General features: G+C 44.2%; 1 protein-coding gene across 11 annotated transcripts in view; it reads left to right on the plus strand.

Annotated features, from left to right (window-relative positions):
• The first annotated feature begins 2,452 nt into the window (after positions 1-2,452).
• Positions 2,453-15,817, plus strand: part of LOC142578610 (uncharacterized) — a 307,117-nt gene continuing 293,752 nt past the window's right edge. For 7 of the 11 annotated variants that reach the window (XM_075688014.1, XM_075688018.1, XM_075688016.1 and 4 more), the window contains exons 1-2: positions 2,454-2,634; positions 13,790-13,993. In XM_075688014.1, the coding sequence (XP_075544129.1) occupies positions 2,553-2,634; positions 13,790-13,993 (286 nt within the window). In that variant the 5' untranslated portion in view covers positions 2,454-2,552. Of the gene's footprint in view, positions 2,635-13,789; positions 13,994-15,817 lie in introns of all 11 variants that reach the window. The other 4 variants (XM_075688019.1, XM_075688020.1, XM_075688023.1 and 1 more) reach the window with 2 other exon arrangements.

Below are 15,817 nucleotides of genomic sequence, written 5' to 3' on the forward strand. Positions count from 1 at the left end.
TCACAAGCACCGTTTGTAAACCACTCGAGCACATCATTCTTAAGCACAGAAACGCTTACCTCGAACAAAACCGCATTTTATCTCCGGTTCAGCATGGTTTTCGTCAAGCTTCATGGACAGTCACTCAACTAATCGAAATAATACATGATATCTCCAGTGGCATAGATAGCCAAAATCAAACATATCTTACCTTCCTCGATATTCAAAAGCATTCGGTCGGGTTTCACATCAGAGACTAATGTTAAAATTTGAGCACACTTTCGGGAAAGGGCCCATTAGCGAATATATGAAGGACTACTTAACCATGCACAATTTCTGCATATTAACCATTCGAATTCTAAACTATACTCTGGTTACCTCTGGTGTGCCTCAAGGCAGCGTTATAGCATCGACACTATATTTAGTTTATATTAACGACTTGCCCACTGACATTCACGTCTACATAAGACTCATCGCTGACGATTGTATACTGTATGAAGAACTTACTTCGCCAGATGTCCATGTAATTCTAAAAAAAAAAACGCACTGAAATTCTGCGTGGTATACGAAGTGGCAAATGACTCTCTGTTAAAAAATCCGTTATTTTGACAATAACAAGAAAACACCATGTACAAGAGTCATCTTATACCATAAACGATGACCCCAAAACAGCAGTCTAACACTATGGTCTGACCTTATATCGGACTGCCATGTTAATCATATTACTTCGACGGCCGTAAGTCGACTTTTCTTTCTTAAGCGGTGCCTACGCTAATCTCCACTCCAATATAAATTACTACCTTATAATGCAGTCGTGAGGTCAACTCTAGATGACGCTATCTCAGCTTGGTTTGCGTCAACTAACAAACTAATTACCGTGCTGAGGGTACTACAAAGAAAATTAGATTCATTTTCAATAAATATCGACTTACAGATTCTCCAAGTGCTCCACTAAAATTGCCCGAATACTCACAATCCAAAACCAAGCCATACTCGCGCAGTTGAAATTACTGCACCAGTTAATTCATAAAAAGTTGAGCATTAATAGTTCGATGTACATTACCATTGAAAACACCAGAATCACATGACTTAAACATTCGTACACCCTACAGCAATATCGCTTTCAAAGTGAGTTTTTTAAGTACTGTTTTTCCGCTAGCCATAAGGCAGTGGAATGGTTCAACGCCCACTATCACAAATAGTTTCTCGCTTACAAATTTTTGTCATTTCTTAAAAACTATTTAGTGGGTTCTCAATTATGAAATTTAACTGTTACGCACATTCTTCACTTGATGTTACGGTACTCAATTACTGACCTTCTTTGCAACGTTTTTGTAAATACTGCTAGAATGTATAGATATATATATTTAACCCTTCTTTATATTTCGCACATTGATGTTGCTACTTAATATATTTGCTATTCTGATTACGCATTTCGTTTTCACATTTTTACTACGACTTTATCATTTTTATTGTTTGACCCTGTGCCCTTCGTGCAATAATCCCTTATGAGATTGGTCGTACGTCCTAAATAAATGCAAATAAATAAGTTACACACCGTATTACGCACGCACGCACACGCACGCACACACACCCGCACAAGTAGTACATACGTGCACAGGAAAGTAGTCGAGTCCCGATTATTCATATTGATGTACTTCACATCACAACACGTAACGTCAGCCGCAACTGTGCATTCTGCCCTGAAAATATCAAAGGCGTGCCAAAATATATGAGAGCTTGCTACGCAGTTATGTGACGGTCTTTCTCGCCAATCCGTCGTGCAGAAACATTAGAGTTTACACAACCGTGTGAACGTGAACTAAAACGACGGAGAGACAACGACGCACACTCAGGCGATTGACAGCGTGCGCACAAGATTTTCGGGCTTCGTGCTGTCCCGATTGTCCAGCTGCAGCTACTACTTCTGTGCCAGATCCTTGTGAAGCACAGTATAGCTAAATTTGCATACGCGGTTGTCTCATGTGCAACGGTTGCAATCTCGTGGAGCATGTCAACTCTGGCGATATTCAGAAACACTTGCGTATGACGATACCTATGAACTGCCACTTGAACACGAGAGCACCGGAGCTGAAGGAAAATATCGTGTTTTCATTATGTGGCCTGTATACAATTTAACAGAATATGGGCGTCGAGAGCCTTTCTGGACGCACGCACGTGGATGTGAAGGCACACTGGGCCGGCACGCCGCAGCGAAACTAACATTTCGCTTTGTGCATGCTGGTTTGCTCAGCCTACCAATGAGGTGGCCAGTGTGTCACGCCAGCACTTGTCGCTACAACCCGAGTGCGACATTATCGTGCCGCAAAGGCGGAACTGGGAGCAAGTGAAAAACCGTAGCACGCGCCGAGATTGCAGCCTGATGCGTGGTCTGATAACGAGTGTCAGATTCGCCGCGAGCCGCTGCGCTTGCGTCGCGAGGATGCACCCGAAGCGCGTCGTAAGCAGGGGGCGCTATCGTCTCCGAGCACTGGTCGCCTTTTGCACTAAGCGGTGCCCAGAGTGTTTTTGCACCGTTGTTTCTCCCTGATCGCCGACCACAGAGCCGAGGAATGAACTCTGAAGCGATGAAACTCAACAGGGTGAACCTTTTCTGCGCAAGATCGGTCGTGCTGCTCACGTTACTTCTCTACGGTCAGTGCCACTTTCAAGACAGCTTCTTTTGATCATGTTAGCACATTCTAACTCTACTGTAGTGCCGGGGCCTCTTCATCAAGGCCGTGTATGTACGCATTCGACGCATACTGTGTGTATTTCATTCGACACAAGCGTGCCAAGTTGGGTGCTTTAGTTTGAGGTGGACACTCTGCGGACAGTGCCAAAGATATTCGAATTCATTCTCTGCGCATAAATCCAATTTTATATATAATAGCTGCTCAGGTCGTCAGCCTTGCTTTGTGTCGTATTTTATGCTGTTATTAAAGCACGCAATTAAATTTACACAAAGTTGTTAGACGCCTTCGCGAAAAAGTATTAACGTGGGCTACGTAGCACAATGAAATTAATTAATCAATTAATTATAATTGATTAATTCATAATTAATTACTATCTGGAATGCCCCTGGCGCGGAGTTTTACGTGAGGGGTGGGTATTACATTCGTGCCCAGTGTTTGGTGAATGACTTGAAAGTGGCTGGGATTGGAGTGGTGCGCAGCGTCGGCGGGCAGATGATTCGAGTCGTTCGCTGTTCAAATGAAAACTGAGATGAGCTGCGCAGTAGTGCGCGCTGGTGGTGGATGTACAGCCTTAGAATGACTGTTGCGGAGCGAAAGGCGATGAGCAGGTATGATAATCGAGCGAGCAAGAGACGAGTGATAAAACTTGTGGTGGAGGGACGGGCGTGCTATTTTTCTGCGTGACTCACGACTGGGAAGATTAACTCTGTGTTTTAGTTCAGTAACGCTACAATAGTGAGAATGATCTGAGAAAGCTCTTGTAGGCTCTTGATCTGAGAGCTCTTGTAGGCTAATCTGATGCGGGTCCCAAGCTGCGCACGCGTATTTCAACTTGGGACGAACAAATATTTGGTACGTTAGCAGTTTCACTTGAGAAAGGGTAAACATAAGTTTACGCTGGACATGGCCAAGGACGCGGTTAGCTTCGTTTGGTATACTTGCTATATGATGCGACCAGCTGAGATCATGAGGTACTGTGATGCCCAGGTACTTATACAATGACGCTGAAGATAATTCGGAGCCAGAAACGACGTACTTAAATGCTTCGTAGGAAGCCCGGCGGTGGAAGGAGATCTGCAAAGTTTTCTTGACATTCAAAAACATTAACCAAGTTTCACACCAGTCTTCAGCCATTTGTAAATCATTTTGAAGAGAAATCTTAATTTGGAAACTATGGATAGGATGGTAGCTGACACAATTTTCTGCGTAAAGGCGGATACAGGAGGAGATGTTAGCCGTTAGAGGAGATGTTAGATGTTGGTCAATCAAGCGCGGGGGGGGGGGGTGACAATAGCTCGACATGCGGCGCATGAGGCGGGGGTCGCCAACCTGTCTTACGGGTCCGCTACCGTGGTAGACGCGCCCCGGCGCACCATAATTGTAATGCGACGGCGATTTGATGTGGTCGAGGAACTTGAGTGATGCCAGGAAAAGGGTCCGTATCCAACACTGGAGAGCAAGGCCATCCATCCCTCTCGCGTTGTGGTTTCGTGAGTGTTGTCTTGAGGAGCCTTGGCGCATTCCAACACGAGGTAGTCCAGTGTAGGCTCGGCCCTGTAGGCTCGGCCCTGCACCCCGTGCACTCATCTGGATATCTGTCTTTATCTATTTTCTGTAGGAGATGTAGGTGCGAGTACGTTTTGGTTTGCAACCTCCTCCTAGTCCCCTGTTCCGCTTTGCTTAGTTTTCGATGGGGCGGGGCAAATTTAATTCGAGCCGTTTTGTTATATTTAAGGATTGGCGATCGACTCCAGTCTGCCGGTTCGGGTTCGATGCTCGCCCCACTGTCTGGGAGCAACTGGTATGTGGCGTGCGCAGTGGCCACCACGTGATGAGTTCATTCCCCCCCGATGCCAGTATGGCCTGGTATCCAGATTAGTTTGATTGTGCCAAGGCATTTATTTTTACTTATTATCTTGGCGGCTGCCATTCAGATACTAGATACTACCGTTTCGGTAGTTTCTACACGCCTGCATGGAGTCTGTCAGGATGTGGGCTTCCTCACTTGTGTTGGTGTGGGCCGCAATAGCCGCAGCCATGGCTGCTATTTCCTCGGCCTCGCATATTGTGTAGGCCCACGCTGTGGTGCTTGTTACTTTTCTGTAAATGCCATCTATCACTGTGGTTGTACAGCAGGGTGTACGTGTTTTGTGTATGGTGGCGTCAGTGTAGTATGTGTTACTCCTGCCCTCGCATGTTTCCTTGTAGTGTCCGGCTCACTTTTTGAACGCGAATTATTACCTCGCGTATGTCAGCAAATTCATGTGAGGCCCATTTATCGCGATTCTTAATTCGTAACTCAGAAATAAAAAGCAAGCCCATGGATAGTTAACATACACGGTAATCACTTTTTGGGCCTGTTTCGCTTCCTTATAGGCTTGGAAAGTACGTGTTCTATCTCCCACAGATCAAGAAGGCGTCGTAGTAACTCATGGCCTGTCAGCTATCGTACAGCAGCAGCGTGCATGTTCACTAAGTTGCTCACAACGTAAAATTAGCAACATTAGGAGCCTTCAAGGCTTATTTACACTTCAAGTATTCACGATACAATAGCGAAATAGACGCCGGAAGTAAATACCAGCTGTGTTGAATGCGACCGTTCCCGCCACTTTGAAGTTATTTACGGTACGCTTTAATCACGAGTAACTACACTTTTGACGACTGCTCCGGAAATCGTATATCTGCTAACAATAGCTAGAAACAACGAATACACCAAGTACAAGTAAAAAGGTTCACAGAAGGCGGAGAATCCAAACGTTATTCCATATTGCTTTGTCCACTTGACGCAATTCGCAATGGTGGGCAGCACTCAGGCAGCTCAGTCTCCCGCGCTGCACCTGCCTTGTCGACCGCGACGCCTCAACGGCTGCGGAATAAGCATGATTCCGTCACGAAAAGAAAAAAAAGAAAAACACGCCAAAAACATTGAATTAGTAGGATTTCCAGAAGACGATTATACAAATAGCGTTTCTGAAAACGTTTTGTAAACGATTTTAACGATCATACATAAGATGAGTACCCACGAAACACGCAAGCAGCTATTTGATGTCTAAAAGATGTCTTGAACGGCTAATTCAAAAGCCTAGTAGCTGTCTTGATCAAGACATTTTGTAGCCATGGACGTCTAGAAGTACTTCAGTAAGCCCTGCTAACGTTACGCTAAAAGTTGGCTAATGGACAGCTTGACAAGAACAACTGAAGACTTTTATTAGACATTCCCTCAAATTTTTGCGGCAGCTGTTACAGTAACACGTTTGCCCACAGTAACAATTTATTTTAAACGAGGCATGGACATCAGAAAAAAAAGTTTATATTGTCAGATAGAGTGATGCAGAGGTAGTTTTTCCAGATGTGAACCATGGGAATAGTGTAGTACAGCCTCATTGGTCAATTTGTGCTTTTTAATTAGACTAATCAATTGAATGCCACCTGTCAGAATTATTTTGCAAATAAAACAAGATCTGTATTGTATGCTGATATAATTCCAATGTTCACTCATTGACCTAAACGAGAACATCTCTGTGTGAAACACGTCATTACTGACAAAACTTTTCCCTGCTGGGTCTCCACCAAATTGAAATAGTTTCTAGCAAAGAAAAATTTTGTCAGTGATGCTGCAGTTCAGGCAAAAATTACATCCTTGTTTCAGCTACAGGGGGCACAATAGCCTTGCACCAGTATACGAAACAGAACACTGTACTGCAATGAGTTAAGAAATAAAGGATAGTACACATCTGGAAAAACTCTGCGAACCACTCTAACTAGCAATATAAATAATTTTTTCTGATGTCCATGCTTCATTTAAAAGTAAATTGTAACTTACTTTCTGGGTGCCTCTTATAAGGTAACACCACATGCTTGCACAGCATCACGCAGAAATAATGGCGAGTTCTTCGGCATACCATCCATTAGTGAATTCCTTGTACGTTGCATGTTACAAGAACTGAAAGATAAATCATAATATGCTGTTATTTTTTTTCATAAACTGTATGATGAGCTTTTCATGCATAAAAGGTCATTGCAAGCGAAAATGCAGCAAGGCATCAACTTCACACCATGTCACATACTCATACTTTATTACCTAATAAATTAGAAAAGATGCAGAAAGTGTAATTAACAAGAGTGAGAAATAGCAGCAAAGGTGATCATGGATAAATCTTGAAGATGATTGCCGCCGCTGCCAGAGTAGGCCAGCCTTCGTAGGAGAGCACTAATTGACCACAAAAGCTTGCTGTCACAGGCCCCGCATGACGGTTCTTGTAGACATAGGAAAGCAATACCTGCACAGAACAGGAAAAAAAGGGCAAGGGAAGAAATGGGAATGTTGAAATTGGAACTTCACTTAGCAATATGTGCTAAGTAAGAAGTTTGGCTCACATTAAAAATAAATTTAAGCACTCCTTTCTCTTAAATTACGGGTATCTTAAGGTATGTATGCGATGATGTTTAAAATGACTAGTATATTTCCTATCATAAGAAGCCAACAAACACTGACACCAAGGACAGCATAGGGGAAATTACTTGTGCTTAATAAATTAAATAAAGAAACGATACATTAATGGAAATTAAAGTGGATGAAAAAACACCTTGCCGCAGGTGGGAACTGAACCCACAACATTCGCATTTCGCGTGCTATGCTCTACCAATTGAGCTACAGCGGCGTCGCTTTCCCATCCACTTTCTTGGGTATTTATGTGTCCTAGTAGAACGCTGGGAGTGTTAGCCAGCGCCGCAACTCAGAGACCTTGTTCCTGGCATATATTCATTAAGTTGCATAGCAGAGTCGAAGTCAGCCTTCAATTTATTATATGGTGTTTTGTGGCTAAAAAGCCACTTATCAACCTGTCAAACAAGTCTGAGAAGCTCCCTGCAAAATATAATCAGTTTAAAACAGTAATTCACTCTGCAGGTAAATGATGTACTAACTTAATTAAAAAGTTAAATGGCGTTTTATATTATTGAACTAAAAGCAAGTTTGGCATTTTGCACTGCCTAGCTGTTGCCTTTCTTTCACACAGTACAGAGTAAGCAGGTAGCATGCAAAGGAGGACTGGTGATAAAGTAGTGTTCCAAAGCAACACTCCTAGCTGGATCAATCACTTTTGTTGATATATTTTCATGTGACCCTAATTGGCTTCGGGCAATACCTCACACAAATGATGCAACACTTTGGATGATGCGTCATACAAAGTTGAAAGTATCTCATGATGTGATCAAACGATAACATTGCCGACTGACTTGGAAGTGTTAACATGCTGTTTGCGTGAGAAAGTGCAAAGTGATTCGTATAGGTGGCAAATTCATCAGTGTATCTATAGCCTCAGGTAATTCTGAGCATCTATGCTGACTTGCAACTGAGAAGCCACTGCACACAAAAAGGTGTATTCAAGTAATGGTCCATGCAGAATAATTGCCAACTTAGTGAAAAGGCAAATGTGGCAGGCTAATGGGCCAGGGCAAATAGATTGATAAATTCTGATAACACCTCCAATGATATTATTGAAATAGGTGATAAAAAACAGCACAGGTAAAATTGCAGTTATGACAAAATTACAAAATTTTAAAAGCACCTCTGCAAACTGCTGGAACCCTCAGCATCATGCCTGTTCTACACGCACATATGTTGCAGCGCAATCTATATCTCAGACGCAGGCGCCTCCACAGATCACTTTGTGATCTCCACACAATAAGGTTAAAAAACAGTCTGGCACAAGCTACTTGATGTGATTCATTTTGCAAGCGCCAGCGAAGTGCTGATGGTGGTAGAGCGAAATTGAAGTTTGTCCTTGTATGGAAGCCTTGGCCCATGTTTTATCAATTCTAGCAGCAAAGCACACCTTTTACAGCACACATACATCTTAAATTAGACTGCTTGCTGATGCTGTACAGTAAGTTCCTGTAAAGAAACTAAATCACACAGAAAACATTTAGAATACCAAACTAATCAAATACTGGCTTGAATACATTTGTGCATTAGGGAAGCAAGGTGTAATGTACACTGTTGTAGAAAATTTTTACTCATGTATGGAATACTTCTATGACACAGCAGAGTTAATTTGTGAGTTCTTACATAGCAATGACTACCTACAGGTAAATTTTGTAAGGCTTAGGGAAACTAATTATTAGTAGAACTGTGTATGTACACTGGCACTGAGAAATTGGTTATAATAGTGGCAGCTTATAATGGACCAGTGCAAAAAACCACGAAGCGCTCCCTGGCCTTAACCCGTATAAAAAGCACTGGGAGGACCAGAGAGGGTACAGTACATTGGCTTACACTGATCATGACGAGGTCCCGTCATCCAGCTAGCGCCAAGGTACAAGAAGGATGTCCAGCCTTCTATAGAGTGAAAGGGACAAAATAAGATAGCATCAAGTCAGTTGAAAGGCAGGTTTGCGATTACAAATAAAGTGACGCAGTCACAGTCATTCATTAATAAATGCCAAGCTGTCGTGATTTCACTCCCAGATGAAGCACCTACTAGTTTAAAGGTTCTGCTGCTTATTTAGAACAAAACACAAGTGAAATTTGTACATCAGCAGACGATTTAATTTAGAGTTGTATAGATAAAGTAAACACTGCAGTTATATTTTTTGTTTTGCTATAATATGGGAACGCTACAAACTGCATAGTCACTGACACACACGCGCGCACACGTAAGAACAAAAGGACACAAAATAGGGCGAGTTCAGTCTGGTTCAGCATTACAGCCAGCGCGTCGTCTTCGAATGTACTCCTTTCGGTTGGTTCGTGCTACGTTAACCACAGGCTAACAAGCAGGGCAAAGTTCTGACTGTTGTTGCGGAAGTCGTGGAGCGCGGTAGTGCTGAACGGCTGAACACAAGCAGAACCCTCGTATAAAAGTAATGACGAAAACTTGCAGGGCAGAAGAGCCCATGTATCAAGAATTGTCGCGGGTAACACCTAAATATATTCACATTGTTGACGAAAAACGAAGCGCAATGTATTTTACTTACCGGAAAAAGTCTTATCCGAACGTGCGACGTACAAAGACGCACCGAGACACGAAGGCGGCGAACGCAGATCCCGCCATTGTGGTAGTAAGCCGTCGGCGAAAACACGCAATACAGCCGATGTCACGAAGCGCTGATGCAAAACACACGGCACAGAGCATCAGCATAGCTAAATGACTCCAGTTAATATCCAGTATAAATGTACAGAACGGCTTAGAATGACGCACAACTGGATAACGAACCCACGACCGAGACATAGCGGGCGGCAGTGGCCGTTTTTTCAAACTTTCTGCCTCCCAGTGTTTCCAGCACAGAATGAGATGTCCGGCAAATTTGGATTGTGCCGACGAAGTGATCGCAGCGCGGTGGCCCTGTGACACCGCTGTGCAACACCGGCATTTCGCTCCTGCTACTGTAAATACCTGCTGCGCAAGCATAGAATGGTTTCCAGGCGTCGTGTGCGCCCCCCGTATTGAAAACAATAACACGCCCTTGATTGTTGAAGTTCTGGTGTGAAATTATTCAATATTAAAGCCAATTAACTTATGTTGCTTCCAACGAATTCGATTTGTCTGTGGCGTCTTTTAATCGCTAACGCCGACGGTTACCGCACATTTAACACGTCGTTTGGCATTTTATGCACTTTTAGACAAAAAGATCTAGAAAAGTTCTTGAGTTAGACATTCTGAATGCGTTTACCAAAACAGACTCTAGTGACACCAGTAGTGGGTTTTCCCGCAGATAGAATATATACTAGCATATTCCAAGTGCTGAGGTTATGTTTAGAAGAAATTCTATTTTCAGTCTTATCATAGACCAAGACGTCTATAGCCGTTTGTAGCCGTTTCAAGAAGTTTTTAAGAGGTTCTGTGTTTCGTGGGTAGTGTGAGGCGTCTTGAAGACGCCGAGAAAGGTCAGAAATCCATTCTATCCGTTCTAACCCTGAAATTGACATTTTTAAGACTTTGTGTGCTACCTGGGTTGGGACATTCATAGGACCTTCGGTGTTACACTTGGGAGCTTTTAGAGCGCAGCTGTTCGGCGCTCGTTTCTGAGTTGAGCGTTGGCGTGACCGCCAGAACAAACGCGGAGCGCATCCGAGCACGAAAGACGACGATAGCGAAGAGAGGACGAGCGTGACGGCGGAGGAGGCGGGTACAGGGGAAGCATGAGGAGGTAAGCGGAGGAAGAGAATATGGCAAAGAAGGAGAGGTGGAAAGCGGAGTGCCGCAGGAGACGTACTTCAATGCGGCCACGAGACGGCGCTACATGACCTTCCCAAGCGCACAGCCACTGGGCTAAACAAGGTTCCCGTAAGGCTTATTGGTGAACTAGAACCAAAAAGTAAGCAAGCTTGGTTGAAAGCAGTAGAAAAAGTCTAAAAGATAGAGGGATACCAGTCTGTTGGCGACAAAGTAAAATGAAATTAATCTGTAAAGGTAAGGGGGGGGGGGAGAAAATTGAATTCACTCGTATAGACCATTGACCATCACATCAGTAATATACAGGTTAGAAATGCAGGCAATTAAGTTAAAACTGCAAGCATGGGCAGAAAATAATGGCATTTTGGGAGAACATCAGAGTGGCTTCACAATAGGTAGGCGTTTGGATGATAAATTATTTGTCCTTACTCGGTGTATTGAAATATCAAGAGTAGGAAGGAAGCCGTTTTATGTGGCTTTTTTAGACATTACGGGAGCGTATGACAACGTAGACCGCAATATTTTGTGGGATATTCTGGAAGGGGAATGCTTCGGCGACAATTGTCTACAGTTTTTGAGAGAGACTTACCTAGAAAATACCGTTTGCGTTGAATGGGAAGAGATGAGGAGTGAGGAGAATGTTGATATCAACAAGTGACTGAGGCAGGGGTGCCCTTTATCCCCACTGCTGTTTATGATGTACATGGTGAGGATGGAAAGAGCGCTAGAAGTAATATCGTGATGGGAATCTCTCATACAAACAGGTGGGTACAGTAGTAGAGCAGCAGCTTCCAGGTTTGTATTATGCGGACGACATTGTGTTGCCAGCTAAAAAGCAGTGATATGCAACGTCTCTCTAATATCTGCCGACAGGAAGGCGATAAATTAGGTGTGAAATTTAGCGTAAGAAAATCGGGTGTTATGGTATTCAATGAAAACAGCGAACAGACAGTGGCAATACAGGACGAGGAAATATCTCACGTAAAAGAATATATACTTCGGTATATGGTGAAACGAAGGCAATAGATATATGTAAACACAGGATAAAAATAACAGTAAACGGGAACAGAAATGCGGCCTCAATGAAACACAGAACGCTATGGGGATACAATAGGTACGAGGTGCTCCGGGGTATGTGGAAAGTGTAATGGTTCCAGGACTTACATTTAAAATGTGGTTGTTTGCTTGAAATTAGGGGTACAATCAGGACTCGGTGGCAACCAAAGGTCAGTGGGAAGCCTTGCATTGGTCGTAACACGGAGAGACTACAAATGAAGCTATGCAGGGTCATATGGGCTGGATAAGTTCTGAAGTGAGGGAAGCTCAGAGTAAAATTGATTATTAAGACCGACTGAGGAATACGGAGGAAAGTAAATGGGCTGGGAGAGTGTTCAGATATTTGTACAGGAAAAACATTGATTCACAGTGGAGGAAAAGAACTAGGAAGCTTAGCAGCAAGCATGTGGCCTGTAGGGTGAGCAATACAGCAACAAAGAACGTCAAGCGGAGAGTTGGTGAGGCTGAAATAATCTAATGGGTGGCGGCAATGGATAAGAAATCTGCCATGCGTAACTACTTAAGAGGGAAAAAATGAAATCAGTAGAGAAGCCATCCACGATAACTCAAAGGGAAGCTCATTGCTTTTCGAAGCGAGGTCAGGAACGCCTTAGAACACGCGCTTATAAGGCAAGATATAAAGAAGGAAAAAGAAGCATGGGCTTGCTGCGGTAAAGTTAGTGAAACGATAGAGCATGTTTAATAAAATTTGAGTATATCTGCTCAGCGGTCGATTGCGGGATCGTGGCCTCGTTAAAAGCCTTGGGTTCAGCGAGAGCAGAGCGAAAGTAAACATGTCCGCAATAGAGATTACTTAGTAAGAGGCGATTCGAAGATTGGTGGAAGAAAAGTAGGGAAACGACAAATAACGAAGGAGTACAAAAACAAAGTTCACAATAACGGTTAAGAAACTATGGTTATGGGAATTCATCGGGCGTTCTTCCTTCTATTTTTTTTTAACGTAGGTAGGTCAATAAGCAATAATATAACAAGAGCTTGATGGCGCAACCCACGGACCCGTTCCAAAGGGGACGCGCATAACATCCATCCGTCCATCCACTCACCAATGACGTCATTACTAAGGCATGCAGCGCGCCCAACGACACCAGAAATGGAAGTAAAGCACTGCGCGGTACCCACTCCGCAGGGTCTCGTTTGCCTGCGCCGTCTCCGCTGGAGAATGCGCTCCGCACGAGCCGCGCGTTGGATCTTTACAGTTTCTTTCTGAACGATGAGCGACGCGCGCGGTGGAAGTGCTTCGCCTGCCGCTGGTGCAAAACGAGCTGCCCGAGCGGAGGCTCAGTTCCGCCGCCGAGCAGACTGTGACGTCCAGATACAAATTATTTTCCTCAATACATCGCGATACCCGCCGTGGTTGCTCAGTGCCTATGGTGTTGGGCTGCTGAGCACGAGGTCGCGGGATCGAATCCCGGCCACGGCGGCCGCATTTCGATGGGGGCGAAATGCGAAAACACCCGTGTGCTTAGATTTAGGTGCACGTTAAAGAACCCCAGGTGGTCAAAATTTCCGGAGTCCTCCACTACGGCGTGCCTCATAATCAGAAAGTGGTTTTGGCACGTAAAACCCCAAATATTATTATTATTATACTACATCGCGATTTCAAAACACCTAAACGCTACGCTCAAATTTCGCATTAGGGAGTATCGAATTCGTCGGTGAATTATTTAGGATCATTTTGGTACATATTTAGTATGTCCCCAATGTCTGATATCTATTAGACATACCTGGGATGCCTGTGTGTAGTCTGGGCAGCTACCAGGAAAATGCGTCGCATGTTGCTGACTCCCACAGTGCGTGGGATCTGCTTAATTTGTATGACCTGCTGCTATTAACTCCCTAATATCTTCCTTTCCCTCGTAGGTTGCGTATGCCGTGTGCGCCACAGGTGCCCCTCGCCAAGGCCACCCACGAATGGTCATATCGTGTACCACAATGGCGAGTCGAGCTACGTGATGTACATATGTGCCAGAGGCTACGTCATGCGAGGACCCAGATCGTCGTTCTGCAAGCTGGGACGGTGGAGCCCCGATCCCCCTAAATGCGTTCCCTACGTCACGGACAGAGGTATATTGCTGTGGTGTCTTTTATACTCGGCAAAAGAGAAGCACATATAAGAAGCCTACATGAGCTCCCTTTTCCAGCAATATCATGTGATCATATCGCATTTTATATGATGGGCAAGATGCATGCAGAAGGTTGCCCAAGGCAATTATCCTATCCCACAATCAGTTTGTATTCATTTACTTAAAGAAGATTAGTGATAGTTGACTGAGACAATCATGAACACAATGACTTCAAGCGTATAGAAAAAGAATCCTCGCGCTGTGACCGCGAGGATTTTACTGTGACCGAATACGTTTGAGCCTATAAAGTGGTAGATCAGTGACAAAATCGCTGCATGCTGTCTCCTCTAAATATTCATAGGTAAACATAAGGAAATACTGAAGTATTGATGGGACTTGCTGCAGCAGGCCACGCACACGCATCAAGCTCGCGAAACGGGTGCCTATTTTTCATGCCAATATGTCGGTCATCTTTAGTTTACTTTTGAGCGAAGCTGTTAGCCTCTAGTTGGTCGGGATTTTTTGTGTCCGCGTGCTCGTTGCTCACAGAAAATATGGGCCGATCTCGGAGGCAGTGCAGAGAAGCGGGAAGCGCCCAGTGAGCTGCTTCTCCAAGAGTCATCGCGTGAAGTCATCAGGTGACATCATCAGGTCAACAGATTACGTCATCTGGCGATATCGTCTCGTGACAGTGCCGTTATTCTCGAATATTCGAATTACAATCCGAAGCTACCATGTCTGCAGCTTGTATGCAAGTCGCACTTTACGAATTCTCGTACGCAAGTCAGCTTGAGAAACTCGATTAGTTCAATAACGCACTTGTGCTTGGTGGAGGACCTATAGGAGAATGAGGATGTATGCTGCACTTCCGCACACGTGAGTGCGCGCGTGACGTACGTGTGCACAATGTATATGTCTTTGATGCGTGGGCATTTTTCCTGTTGCATCTGCTGCGACCGTAATCGACATTACGGCAGACACTGTCCAAAAACCGTTCCTCTACCTAGCGGCCGCAGCCACTCAGACAGACCTCAAATGGCAGCGGGAAAAAGGCTTTCTCTTTGAGTTTCCGCGTAGCAAGAACATGTTTTCTCGTACATTTGAATTACAATCCGAAGTCATCATCATCATCATCATCATCATCATCATCATCATCAGCCTGGTTACGCCCATTGCAGGGCAAAGGCCTCTCCCATACTTCTCCAGCAACAACGGTGATGTACTAATTGTGGCCATGTCGTCCCTGTAAACTTCTTAATCTCATCCGCCCATCTAACTTTCTGCCACCCCCTGCTACGCTTCCCTTCCCTTGGAATCCAGTCCGTAACCCTTAATGACCATCGGTTATCTTCCCTCTTCATTACATGTCCTTACCATGCCCCCATTTCTTTTTCTTGATTTCAACTAATATGTCATTAACTCGCGTTTGTTCCCTCACCCAATCTACTCTTTTCTTATCCCTTAACGTTACACCTATCATTCTTCTTTCCATAGCTCGTTGCGTCGTCCTCAATTTGAGCAGAACCCTTTTCGTAAGCCTCCAGGTTTCTGCCCCGTAAGTGAGTACTGGTAAGACACAGCTATTATACACTTTTCTCTTGAGGGGTAATGGCAATCTGCTGTTCATGATCTGCCAAACGCACCCCAGCACATTCTTATTCTTCTGATTATTTCCGTCCCATGATCCTGATCCGCCGCCACTACCTGCCCTAAGTAGATGTATTCGCTTGCCACTTCCAGTGCCTCGTTACCTATTGTGAATTGCTGTTCTCTTCCGAGACTGTTGAACATTACTTTAGTTTTCTGCAGATTAATTTTTAGACCC

This window comes from Dermacentor variabilis, chromosome 4 (genome assembly GCF_050947875.1).
Source record: "Dermacentor variabilis isolate Ectoservices chromosome 4, ASM5094787v1, whole genome shotgun sequence".
Taxonomy (NCBI): Eukaryota; Metazoa; Arthropoda; class Arachnida; order Ixodida; family Ixodidae; genus Dermacentor; species Dermacentor variabilis.